Source organism: Cornus florida, unplaced genomic scaffold, assembly GCF_030987335.1.
Source record: "Cornus florida cultivar Cherokee Brave unplaced genomic scaffold, ASM3098733v1 CherokeeBrave_3.0.0_Hap2_Chr06, whole genome shotgun sequence".
Classification (NCBI taxonomy): domain Eukaryota; kingdom Viridiplantae; phylum Streptophyta; class Magnoliopsida; order Cornales; family Cornaceae; genus Cornus; species Cornus florida.
Genome location: NW_026775576.1, coordinates 91,546,879 through 91,559,770, shown reverse-complemented (window position 1 = coordinate 91,559,770; position 12,892 = coordinate 91,546,879). Strand labels below are relative to the sequence as shown.

The window sequence follows — 12,892 nt, the reverse complement described above, 5'->3', positions numbered from 1 at the left end:
ATATAAAAAAAATGGGTTTTGATGTTAATATTGGAGGAGTAAAGTTGTTTAGACAAATGACAGATTTGATGAAAATCTGAATGTCACAAACAAATCACCTTTCGTAGAGCTATTTTCGGGTTGAATCCCCTCCCGGTTATACTATTGGGCTAGAAGCCGATTAAAAAAAGACATTCAATTCCGTGATATTCACTGTATTTATTCCGTGATGTACCTATCATAATACTCCAAGTCAGCCTGCTAATTAATTTTTAAATAAGCAGTATTTTTCAATCAAAGATGAGATGTGGTGAGGAGTGTTATTGAGTTGTATGAGGAGGAAAAAAAAAAAATAAGGCGAACGGTAACGTGCACAAACATTGGCGACAGCACATGGTTCCGACCGACCACCGTCGCTTGGTGTGACAAGCGAAGCAAGCATTATTATTCCCTACCCAACGTGCAAAGCACAAACCGAAGCTTCTTTACGGAGTGGACGACTTTGTACGAAGCACAAACTGAAGCTTCTTCTCGGAGTGGACGACTTAGTACGATTTGAAAATGCCTTTAAATTGTAGGTCGTATCCTATGAGTGGGTTAGTTATGCATGACGCGTTCGGGAGCTTCATGATTTGGTTGTGAACTACAGCTATACGTATACGTGTATCATGGCAAAAGCACAAGGGTAGTTCCGTCATTGCAAACCAACCGTCCAACGAACCCAATATTAAAGTAGTCTATAGATTGCCGCGCCTATTCACCGCCAATTAAATAGTTAAAATGACAGACAAAATACAACTGACCCATCACGACCGCGTCCAATAATATGAAACTCTCACGGAGGCTGTGAGATTTTATTTTGTTTCTTTCAACTATTGTTTATTAGTATACCAATAAAAATTTATAATTCTCTCTACTGTGAGATGGCTATTCTTTTATATTCATTTCTTTTTATTATTCACTTATTTTTCAAAGACAATTACCTGCATAATAATTATAAAAAAATATATTTATGGGTGATTATCATGAATTTAATTATGATGTTTAAAAAGTAAAACAAATATACCGATCACATTAAATTTGGCCCTTTTTATTATGCTTAACAACAAGATATTATTAAATTATGCTATTTAGTGGAAATAAGAATGTTAAAGCGTTGATGAAAAAATTAGAAAGAAAAGATCTCAATAGGTGTCGCTCTAACATTCTACGCGCGCTCTTTCGTTCAAATTCTTACTACTTATGACTTAATTTTACCGTTCTCACGCTTCCGCTCTCGAATTTGCTCCTACTTTCGCTTTATGTGACTTAGGTCATACATATACCGGAAAAAAAACGGAGAAGATGTCTAAAAATATATAGCAATAGAAGGAAAATAAATAATTTTAAAAAGTTGGGGAAATGACATGCAATAGAAAAGATTAGATAGATAATTCATATAAGATTAAGATAAAAATGGTGATGATGATGATGATATTAATTATTTAAATATGCACTTTAAAAAGAATAATTTTAAGAATTAGAAAAAGAAAAATGAAAGAAAACTGAGAAAATTTTAAAAGGAAAAAGTTTCTATTCCATTAGGGGGATCAGGAGCAATCGAAAAAGTAAATCCATTATTTCTTAGAATCCTGAATAGAACGCTACTGATAATTGTACTAATTCAGATATGTTTTTCCCCCATTAATCGGTACCAGATAAAGTAATGAAAAGTTTCATATTTTGTATATGTTGGATGAACCAAATTTTCCTTAAAAAGAGTTTTAATTGACAAAAGGAAAATTTGACTTTTTCTTTTTAATAAAATTTAAGAAATTTGAAGAGTAAAGAAAAAAATAAGAAAAAAAATAAAGAGATAATTTTAGAAATCACAAAATTTAAGGAGATATGTATAATTTTTTGTTCATATATATATAAAAAAATAAAAATAAAAATTATTACATATATGGCCAGGGCAGGGGCCGTGCCCCAGGGCGCTCTTTAAATGGTCATAACTTTAATTTTTGCATTATTATTTTGGTTCAAAAATTTCTTCTTTTAATCATATTATTAAGGAAATTTTCTTCAATAAAAAAATAAAATAAATAATAATTAAAAATGCTGCTGATTCTATGAAGAAAAATGATTTTTGCACCGACTTTATTGCAGTGAATTACTCGATCTATTATTTTAAATTAGTTTATCTATGTAACAAAATAAAGAAATAGGACCCTCTCGATGTTTGTAAGAAAAATGATTATTTCACTTATGTGCATAAATAATCAATCATAAATTTTAATTATAGTAAATCGGCATCAATACTTTACTTATATTATGCATAGATAACTAAGAAAAAAACATTCATTTAGGCCATGAATCTCATTTGGATTTTTTGTTTAATCAACTCTTCTATTTTAGGTCCGAAACGAAGAAGAAGAAAAAAACAAATAGAAGTTACTAACTAGAAATCAAATAATGAAAGATTTCGCTGCAATCAATAAATAAAGTAATAATAAACAATGAGTAATAGAATGATTTCTAAATTATATTTCGCAGTAAATTACTCCAACAAGTTTCACTATTCTTATCCAAAATACCAAAATTGTCCTTCGCATCCTATGAGCTTATTTTAATCACACTTTACCAGTTTACCTCACTTGAACTCCGCTCTTTTATAATCCTTGTCTGAGAACTCCGGGATTGGTTGAAAACTCATGCCGGCGATCTTAAGATAGTGAAAAATACGCCCTTCCGAATAGAGAATATATACAATTATATATATAGAGAGAGAGAGAGAGAGGGTGAGATAGAGAGAGAGAAGCTGAATGTGGAGTGCCGGCGATTGTCCAGGCACATTTCCTTTTTTGTTTGAAGGCTTTTAGAGCTAGCTATACAAAATATTTATATCCATATATATACAATTATACATTTATAGCCCCACCCGATATTCATATACATTTATATATATACACACAAACGATCATGGTGTTCTGCTTGTAGCTTTGCACACGACTTGGTCTCTCTCTAACAGGAATGGAGGCATTTGGCAGTTGGGCAGCATCTCAAAACTTTTGAACTTTCAGATTCAATCAAGAAGCTTTAAAAGAGGTTTGCTTTTACATGAGCCCTAGTTTTTAAAGGTCTGATTGATTTATTATCATACTCTATCAATTTCACTTGTAGATGCTATTTTCTGAAGGTATTTTGATTTGCTTAAAGCGTTATAGCTTTTATTGGATTGGTAATATGCGCTTCTTCAAACATGAGTTGTGTTAATTTTGTTGTGAGAGTTTTTTACTTTATTTTAACTTCTTCAGTGTTCAGCAGCAAAATGATTTGTTGTTATACATTAGTTCTTTGATTTTTGTGTTAAAATGTTTGACTTAATTTGAACTGCTTCAAATGCTTCTTCAATAGATTTCAGTTTTTGCAACCTCAAGATCTATACTTAATTATCTTGAAACAATTTTGATAATTTTTTAGTTTTGTTTGAAGACGATTTGTTGATTTTGTTGTTGTTGTTACACAGGTTCTGCAATTTTTATACATATTTTAATCTGATTTGAAGTCTTATAAGTATATATGCATTGGCTGTCATGATGATTTCTGATTGATGGGTATATCTGTTAGTTTTATAGAGATATGATGATTGATTTTGAATTTATTGCTGTATGGAAATTCCAGGATTTGGGAACAAATCTGTGCAACTGTTAAAATATGGCATCAAAATCATCCAAGGCTCTGGATTCACAGCACAATAAGTCTCAGAAGGCCCCAACTGTGACATTTGGCCGGAGAACTTCATCAGGACGATTTATTAGCTACTCGAGAGATGACCTTGACAGTGAACTTGGGAGCACTGATTATATGAACTATACAGTGCACATGCCACCAACGCCTGACAACCAGCCAATGGATTCGATCTCCCAGAAGGTGGAGGAGCAGTATGTGTCAAGCTCACTTTTTACAGGTGGATTCAATAGTGTTACGCGAGCTCATCTCATGGACAAGGTGATTGAATCAGAAGCAAATCATCCTCAAATGGCTGGTGCAAAAGGATCTTTGTGCCAAGTTCCTGGGTGTGATGGGAAGGTGATGAGTGATGAAAGGGGTGTGGATATTCTCCCTTGTGAATGTGATTTCAAGATATGCAGGGATTGTTATTTGGATGCAGTTAAAACTGGAGATTCCATTTGCCTAGGGTGTAAGGAACAATATAAGACCATGGATCTGGATGAAGTGGAAAATGGGCGGCCACTTCCACTTCCACTTCCTCCACTGGCTGGAATGTCAAAAATGGAGAGGAGGTTGTCATTGATGAAATCAACAAAGTCAACACTGATGAGAAACCAGACTGGAAGTTTTAATCACAATCGGTCAGCAATGATGAGGAGCCAGACTGGTGTAGATTTTGATCACAATCGGTGGCTGTTCGAAACTAGGGGCACCTATGGGTACGGCAATGCAATATGGCCAAAGGAAGGAGAAGGGTTTGGGAATGGAAAAGATGATCAGGTAGTCGACCCTTCAGAGTTAATGAACAAACCATGGAGGCCGCTCACACGCAAATTAAAGATACGAGCTGCTGTTATCAGCCCATATAGGTACATCCTCTTTTTTTCATGATGTTTTTATCTATTTATTTATATCTTTCTTATATTATCTAGTTCCTAAGTTATGATGATACCTAGATCATGGATGTTTTCTTTTTAGACAGATTGGTTAAGAAATTTTCTTCTTTCTTGTTTTCTTTGGGTTAATATCTTTCAGTCATGATGATGCTGTGCTTGTGATTTCTGATGATGATGTAAAAGCATTGGTTCAATGCATCTCATCACACCAAAAGGATTGATTATTAATAAACCACTTCATATTGATGCATTCCCACCTATAGGCCTACAACCAGTCTATTATCAATTATCTTAGGTAGTCACACATATCCATTTTGGCTTCTTGTTAAAGTTAGAATCGAAAGGAGTCACTTATTGCAAATCACTAGGATTCATACGAAACACACTAGTCCTACCAGTTATTGTGCCATTATATGACTTGGTTCAGAATAAGATTACTTATTCTCTGATCTCACTCATAAAAAAGGTTATTCACTGATCTCTGTTTCTGTACCTGTCATGATCTGCAACCAAATGATTTGAATTTCTCACCTAGGATTTTGAAACTTGTCTAATCAAGCATTTTGATTCCAAGATTTTAGCCTTAAGGGCCACAGTGGGGGTACTTTATCAGAGTGACAATTGATTATTCCTCAGTGACAAGGATACATTGGTTTCGGATCCTAGTCTGTTAGCATTTGTGCCACGTATTTATTATTAAGTTCATATTTATTCTTATAACTTATTATTGACACTGAAGTTTTGAATGAAGAATGAATTTGACACTGCCATGCAAAATGCAAGGGGGCTACTAAAAAACAAATTGAATCATATTAAAAACCATTTCGGTGATCTATGGATATGATAAGAGAATATAAGATGTAAGATTACTTATTCGTTTATACTTATTTTTTGACATGAGCATAGATATATATTTTTCTTAACTTCTTCAGGTAAATACTTGGTTTGTTTGTTTCTTTTTATCTTATTTCTTTTTCTTTCCTATTTCTCGGAGTGTGCGTGAATGCATGCACTTCTATATACACTAACACACTGTTAAAACTTAGGATTTTAGAACTAGCACTTCAAAGATTGACAATTCCTTCTGACTTGGGTCATTTGTATTTCCAAATAAATTCTGTGATTCTAAAAGTACTTTTCCACATGTTTGCTGGTATGTCCATTTTGTTTTCGTTAAGTGCATTTCTTTCATATAATGAATGCTGACTGCTGACAAATGCTCACAGGCTTCTGATTGTAATTCGGATGGTTGTTCTTGGGTTGTTCTTGGAATGGAGGATCAAGCACCCAAACAAAGATGCTATCTGGCTTTGGGGAATGTCTGTGGTTTGTGAAATATGGTTTGCATTCTCTTGGGTTCTTGACCAATTGCCCAAGCTCTGCCCTATCAATCGTTGTACAGATCTTAACGTCTTGAAGGACAAGTTTGAAACACCTAGCCCTAACAATCCCACTGGAAAATCTGATCTCCCTGGGATAGATATCTTTGTCTCTACTGCAGATCCAGAGAAAGAACCCCCTCTTGTCACTGCAAATACAATATTGTCTATTCTAGCGGCTGATTATCCTGTCGAAAAGCTTTCTTGCTACGTTTCTGATGATGGAGGTGCCCTTCTAACCTTTGAGGCCATGGCTGAGGCTGCAAGCTTTGCTAACATGTGGGTCCCATTTTGCCGTAAACATGACATTGAGCCCAGAAACCCAGAATCTTACTTCAATTTAAAGAGGGATCCTTACAAGAACAAGATGCGGACAGACTTTGTCAAGGATCGTAGACGGGTAAAGCGTGAGTATGATGAGTTTAAGGTCCGCATTAATGGCCTCCCAGAATCTATCCGCCGTCGTTCTGATGCCTATCATGCTCGGGAGGAAATAAAGGCCATGAAACAACAAAGACAGAACACCGATGATGAAGCTGTGGAGAGTGTGAAGATCCCAAAAGCTACATGGATGGCCGATGGAACCCATTGGCCTGGGACTTGGACAACTGCTGCACAGGAGCACTCTAAGGGTGATCATGCTGGAATAATACAGGTATTATTTGAGCAATGAACCTACTAACTATTAATGTTGTCCCATAAAGACTTTGAAAACTAAGAGTATTATTTGAGCAATAGACCTACTAACTATTAATCTTGTCCCATAAGACTTTGAAAACTAATAGTATTATTTGAGCAATAGACCTACTAAATATTATTGTTGTCCCATAAGACTTTGAAAACTAAGAAAGTTTTAGGAACTGAAAGACGGGAAGAAAAGCTTAACATGGCTTCTTTAATGATGCAGGTGATGTTGAAACCTCCAAGTGATGAACCATTACAGGGCACAGCTGATGATCCTGGGCTAATTGACTTGACTGATGTTGATATCCGTCTCCCCCTGCTTGTTTATGTTTCCCGTGAGAAGCGTCCTGGCTATGATCATAACAAGAAAGCAGGAGCCATGAATGCCTTGGTTCGAGCCTCCGCAATCATGTCTAATGGCCCCTTTATCCTCAACCTTGATTGTGACCACTACATCTACAATTCTCAGGCTATGAAGGAAGGCATGTGTTTCATGATGGATAGAGGTGGGGACCGGCTCTGCTATGTTCAGTTTCCTCAGAGATTTGAGGGTATCGATCCTTCTGATCGCTATGCCAATCACAACACTGTTTTCTTTGATGGCAACATGCGGGCTCTTGATGGTCTTCAGGGTCCAGTTTATGTTGGAACTGGATGCCTCTTTCGACGGATTGCCCTTTATGGATTTGACCCACCTCGATCAAAAGACAACCACCCTAGTTGCTGCAGCTGCTGCTTTCCCCGTCGTAAAACGCACGCCACTGCTAACACCCCAGAAGAGAATCGGGCCCTGAGAATGGGTGATTCTGACGATGATGATATGAACCTCTCTCTGACTCCAAAGAAGTTTGGAAACTCTACTTTCCTCATTGAGTCAATTCCAATTGCAGAGTTCCAAGGTCGTCCCCTCGCAGATCATCCGGCTGTGAAGAACGGTCGGCCACCTGGTGCTCTCACCATTCCCCGAGAGCTTCTTGATGCATCAACTGTCGCGGAGGCAGTAAGTGTCATCTCCTGCTGGTACGAGGATAAGACTGAGTGGGGACTGCGTGTTGGGTGGATTTATGGGTCTGTTACTGAAGATGTGGTAACAGGGTATAGGATGCACAACAGGGGATGGAAATCTGTTTACTGTGTGACCAAGAGGGATGCCTTTCGTGGGACTGCCCCAATCAATCTCACAGATAGGCTCCATCAGGTCCTTCGTTGGGCTACTGGTTCAGTTGAGATATTCTTCTCCCGCAACAATGCCCTATTAGCAAGCTCAAGAATGAAGTTCTTGCAGAGGATTGCATACCTCAATGTTGGCATCTATCCTTTTACCTCGATCTTCCTAATTGTCTACTGCTTTCTCCCTGCACTTTCCCTCTTCTCTGGCCAGTTTATTGTCCAAACTCTCAATGTCACTTTCCTTGCCTACCTTCTAACCATTACTATTACTATCTGTTTGCTTGCTGTGCTTGAGATCAAGTGGTCGGGTATCGAATTAGAGGAGTGGTGGAGGAATGAGCAGTTTTGGTTGATTGGAGGCACTAGTGCCCACCTTGCTGCCGTGCTTCAGGGGCTTCTAAAAGTTATTGCTGGGATTGAAATCTCTTTCACACTGACTTCAAAATCAGCAGGTGATGACGAGGATGATGAGTTTGCAGATCTCTATCTTGTCAAATGGACATCCCTCATGATTCCGCCAATCACCATTATGATGGTTAACTTGATTGCAATAGCAGTTGGGTTTAGCCGGACAATATACAGTGCTATACCACAGTGGAGTCGTCTGATAGGTGGAGTTTTCTTCAGTTTTTGGGTTTTAGCACATCTCTACCCCTTTGCCAAAGGGCTGATGGGAAGAAGAGGCAGGACCCCCACCATTGTTTTTGTATGGTCTGGACTTATTGCAATCACCATTTCCCTTCTTTGGGTGGCAATCAATCCCCCGGCAGGCGCTGACCAAATCGGAGGCTCGTTCCAGTTTCCCTGACGAGTCATTGGCAATGAATCCACCCGAAGGCACTGACCAAATCAGAGGCTCATTCCAGTTTCCCTGATGAGTCATTCTTTTTTCTCTCAAAGTGGATCTGATAAGCAACATTTATTCATTAAATTCTTTTCTCAACAAGTCATTATGCTAACGAAAGAATTTGGTATGCCTTCTACCCATTTGTTGCAGTTCTTTACTCAAATCAGTAAGGCTGAATCCTTACCATTTTTGGGTTATTGGCATGAATCTTGTTTCACTATTTAAGTGTAATTTTATGAACATTTTAGCAATATGAGATTATAAGGCTTAGGAAATTGAAATTTGCGCTATAATCAGAAAATTTTCTTTGTATGTTTAATTTTTATATGATGTCTTTGATATGGAATATTCAATTGATTGCTTTTTGACTATGGTGATTAGAAGTTGCAGTTAGGTGTATTCTAATTTGGTGAGCTGACTTTCAGAATCAAAGCAAACTATTCTGATTGGATTCTTTCCATTTTATTTGATCTTCTATACGTAATTGCCAAGAAGCGCTGAGTTTAGAATCAAAGCAAAGCAAACTATTCTGGTGGATTCTTTCTAGTTTATTTGATCTTCTATACTTAATTACTAAAATATTTCTGCGCTGATTTATTGTCGAAAAGCAATTATTTTCTTTTGCAGTTCAATTATACGCGTGCAGCTCCCCCATTCCTAGCTAAGGATTGGCTCTGATACCATTTGTGTTGATATTGTCCGCATTGCACATTCTTCTCTCGGTGCTCACAGTTATCAAAATGCGTTTACACAATTAGGGGTCTCCACACAAACAAGTCTCAATAACTTCTCCCCCAAGTGATGTGCGACACCTTCGTAGATTCATTTTGAAAACCGTGAGTACTAAGAGGAGAGTGTGCAAAGCGGACAATATCTACATGGGTTGGGACTGGTCATGACATTTGACTTGGAGAACCATTTTTTAACTAGATATTCCCATAGAAAATTCAGTTGTGAATCTGCACTAGGCATGTTAAAGAGCTTTTGTTTGGAGAAATTGTTCTTCAATCATTTTGTCTAACCATGAACTGAAATTCATACCTTTCTGTCTGATAACTTTTGGAGCTTCAAGAAAAATTGAGTCATAGCCATTAGCCAATCCTATTGCCTATATTAACCGATTGTCAGCTTTTTAACTGTTCCATATAACTCATAGTCTGTTCCTAGCAATTGGTGATACCTTAAGTTACAGCTGCTTATTCAAATTAAACTGTTTTGATTCTTGAAAAATTCCTGAAATTTATTTGAAATTCAAATGTAATCGGTGCATGGTTAATTTACTTGCATGCCTAACAATCCTCAACAATTGGGGTGTATAGATTTCAGATTGTTTTGTTTTATATTGTCGTGGTCCTCTGTTATATGGGGAATTTTGTCCCACATCGGATCTGGATAGAAAATGTAATGGATATAAATGGATTGAGTGTTAGCCCACCTAATAGTTTAAGTTTTTGGATCCGATCACGACCGGTTATAGTTAGTATCAAAACTTGATCCAAATCTTGATCTGGTGTCATGCGTCTCGATGGTCAACCCAGGTAGACAGGGTGGCCCAACCGCAACAAGAATTCGGATGGGGATGGTCAACCCAGGTAAACAGGGTAGCCAACCTAACCCAGGTAGACAGGGTGGCCCAACCGTAACAAGAGTTCGAATGAAGGAGAATGTTACAAGGAACACTTTACTTATTATTTTTTTTAAGGCCTTGCTTAATCATCCCTTTGGGAGCTAGGCTACAAGACCCTAATTGTGCGCCCACACACCAAAAAAACAAAGGTTTTTTTTTTCTTTCTTTTTTTTTTTCGCATCACATAAGCTATAAGAATTAGAGACTCCAACCCTACTACTACTCTCTCACAGCCCACCGGACCCTACCATTTTCCTTCTTAAAAATATGTGAAATCATAATAATAGTGCAGGTAAGCAATTAGGCAATATCTGCATCTCTGTAATGGTTGGAGTTAATGCTAATTACATAACTTACAACCCCTCATCTCTCTATATTTATTTACTAAGACACATTTAATCTCCCTCCCTCTGTGTGTAACTGTTGAGTTTTAATACTAATTACATAACTTATTGACAATGGAAAGACCTGCACTTTTAAGAATATTCAGAACTGCATAGTTAAGTGCATTAAGTTCACAAAAGGAAACCTAAACTTATGAGAATGAAACCATCAAATTGGATGCTTAAAACACTCGAGTAATTAAAACCTGCAAGATTTTATTATAAAGATAAAACCCTTTTTTCCTAACCAAATTCTATCCTAAAAAGAAGTCATTCCCCATTCATGCAGAAGGCATGAACTTTGGTTGTTGGAGCAGAGGATGCATGTTCAAGCTAACCTCAATTAACCGTCCCGAAACCGGTTAACTTTCATTCCTAATAAGATCAAACACCCATAGAAGAAATCCACAAGCCATCCATTGAAGCAAGAACACCCCATCCACATGGCCACTTACATGACTTTGTCGATTCTTCTCATGGCACTGATAGTCTCGTCATCGGCCATTGCTACGGATATTCCTTCAAGAAGCCAAGACCTTGTTATTGCTATCGAAGAGATGCAGAAAGCCAACTACTTCACCTTTTGCATGCTACTCAACATGGCTCCCGCAGATTTGATTTCCGGGAATGTCACTTTCTTGATGCCCAACGACAGGACGCTAGCCAAAACCATGATTGCACAGAATGCTGTCTCGGATTTCTTACTCCGTCAGTCAATCCCATCGCCTTTGCTCTTCGACAACATACGATATATGCCTACAGGCTCCATCATTCCAACGTTGAAGCCGGGTTTTTTCCTTAATGTTTCGAACAGTGGAAGGAAGAGTTTTTATCTCAACAATGTCCGGATCAACAGCCCCAATTTATGTACGGAAGGGTCTTCCATTAGATGTCATGGCATAGATGGGGTGTTGCAAGCACACACAGTGACACCAGAGCATAACAGTACACTTCCTTCGCCTACTTGCAGTAATAGCAGCTCTAATTGTTCCGGTCCTAATGCAACTGCTTCGCCGCCTTCTCCTTGGTGGCCATCACAGCCACCTCCATTTGCTGGCATTAGTCTCAGTCCAACCGCGCTGCCTCCTACTAATGCAAGTGACAGTTCCAAAAATTCGGGTCCTTCTCAACGGTTGTCCTATGGAGGATCATTGACATTCTTTACAATTTGTCTTTTGACACAAGTCTTGATATAGACCATAGAGTACTGCAGCTAACAAATTTTAATGGTGCTAATTACTGAATCATGTTTGTTGAGGTTCTGAGAACTTGAGTATGGGCCAAGTGCTGGTACCATTTCCATGATAATGTATTGTCCAGAGATCAATTTATTGGTTTCTTTGAAGTTATTTAAACAGATTTTAGTTATCATCATCGTTGTTGGCTTGTTGCTACCACTATTATGCAACTGCACCATAACAACTACCACTAAAATATCACGAGTTTTTCGGTAATTGTCTCGTGTATGTGAAGTAGGAGAGTACATGTAGCTCATAGCTTATAAGAGTGAGTTTTGTAAGAAGGCTGATACTACCGTCATGAACAAAAATAATAATAAATAAAGCAAAAGGAAAACTTGTGTTTGGCCATTATGCGTTACTTCTTGATCTCTTTGGAGCAATGTTGTTAACCTTTTAAGAAGGAAAAAAAAAAAAAAAGTAAAATAAATTAGTATCAATGGAAAATAACTAGCTTCATGCAATGCCCATTTTTGACTTGCTCTTTTTTTACTTTTCTGTTCTTTTTTATTTATTTATTTTTGTGTGTGTATGTGCGTGTACATCTATACTTAATATTAAGTATCATCGGGTCATTGTTTAAGATGGTATGATCTCTCATATCTAATGAAGTATTAAGTACCTCGTTGTTTAAGATGATATGATCTCTAGTCTCTAAAGAATTGAAAAGATTTATAATAGGAGGGGCGTTTTGGAGATTTAAAAAGTTTTTAAAACTTCTTTATTACATACATAAGTTGTCTATTGGGCACATTTATTTTCATTTTATTAATAGCCTATTTATTCTATTTAATTTGGATTTTTATGTGATTTATTATTAGGCTTATTTAATTTGGCTGTTACAAACCCTTGGGCTTTGCCTATATAAGCTTGTTTCTATTCTTATTTTGTGATTTTTTATTAGTTTTTATGGTTTAGAGTCTATGTAATTATAGAGACTTTAAGACAACATAGTTACACACGAACTTAAAAATT

The 12,892-nt window shown here is 37.1% G+C and overlaps 2 protein-coding genes across 7 annotated transcripts; both read left to right on the top strand.

The window, feature by feature from the left end:
- The first annotated feature begins 3,661 nt into the window (after window positions 1-3,661).
- LOC132315025 (cellulose synthase-like protein D3) lies at window positions 3,662-8,944 on the top strand. Of its 6 annotated transcripts, XM_059813782.1 has the most exons (5): window positions 3,662-4,265; window positions 4,320-4,562; window positions 5,816-6,623; window positions 6,876-7,371; window positions 7,429-8,944. In XM_059813782.1, exons 1-5 carry the CDS (start codon window positions 3,676-3,678, stop codon window positions 8,628-8,630), a joined length of 3,339 nt encoding a protein of 1,112 aa, XP_059669765.1. In that variant the 5' UTR covers window positions 3,662-3,675; the 3' UTR covers window positions 8,631-8,944. The 6 variants fall into 6 exon arrangements, with proteins under 6 accessions (XP_059669765.1, XP_059669770.1, XP_059669769.1 ...); XM_059813787.1 differs by having other exon boundaries at window positions 3,662-4,208; window positions 4,305-4,562; window positions 6,876-8,944; XM_059813786.1 differs by having other exon boundaries at window positions 3,662-4,247; window positions 6,876-8,944.
- A 2,178-nt stretch (window positions 8,945-11,122) lies between these two features.
- LOC132314581 (FAS1 domain-containing protein SELMODRAFT_448915) lies at window positions 11,123-11,875 on the top strand. The gene has a single exon (XM_059813426.1). The coding sequence runs from the start codon at window positions 11,123-11,125 to the stop codon at window positions 11,873-11,875; it is 753 nt and encodes a 250-aa protein (XP_059669409.1).
- Window positions 11,876-12,892: the final 1,017 nt, after the last annotated feature.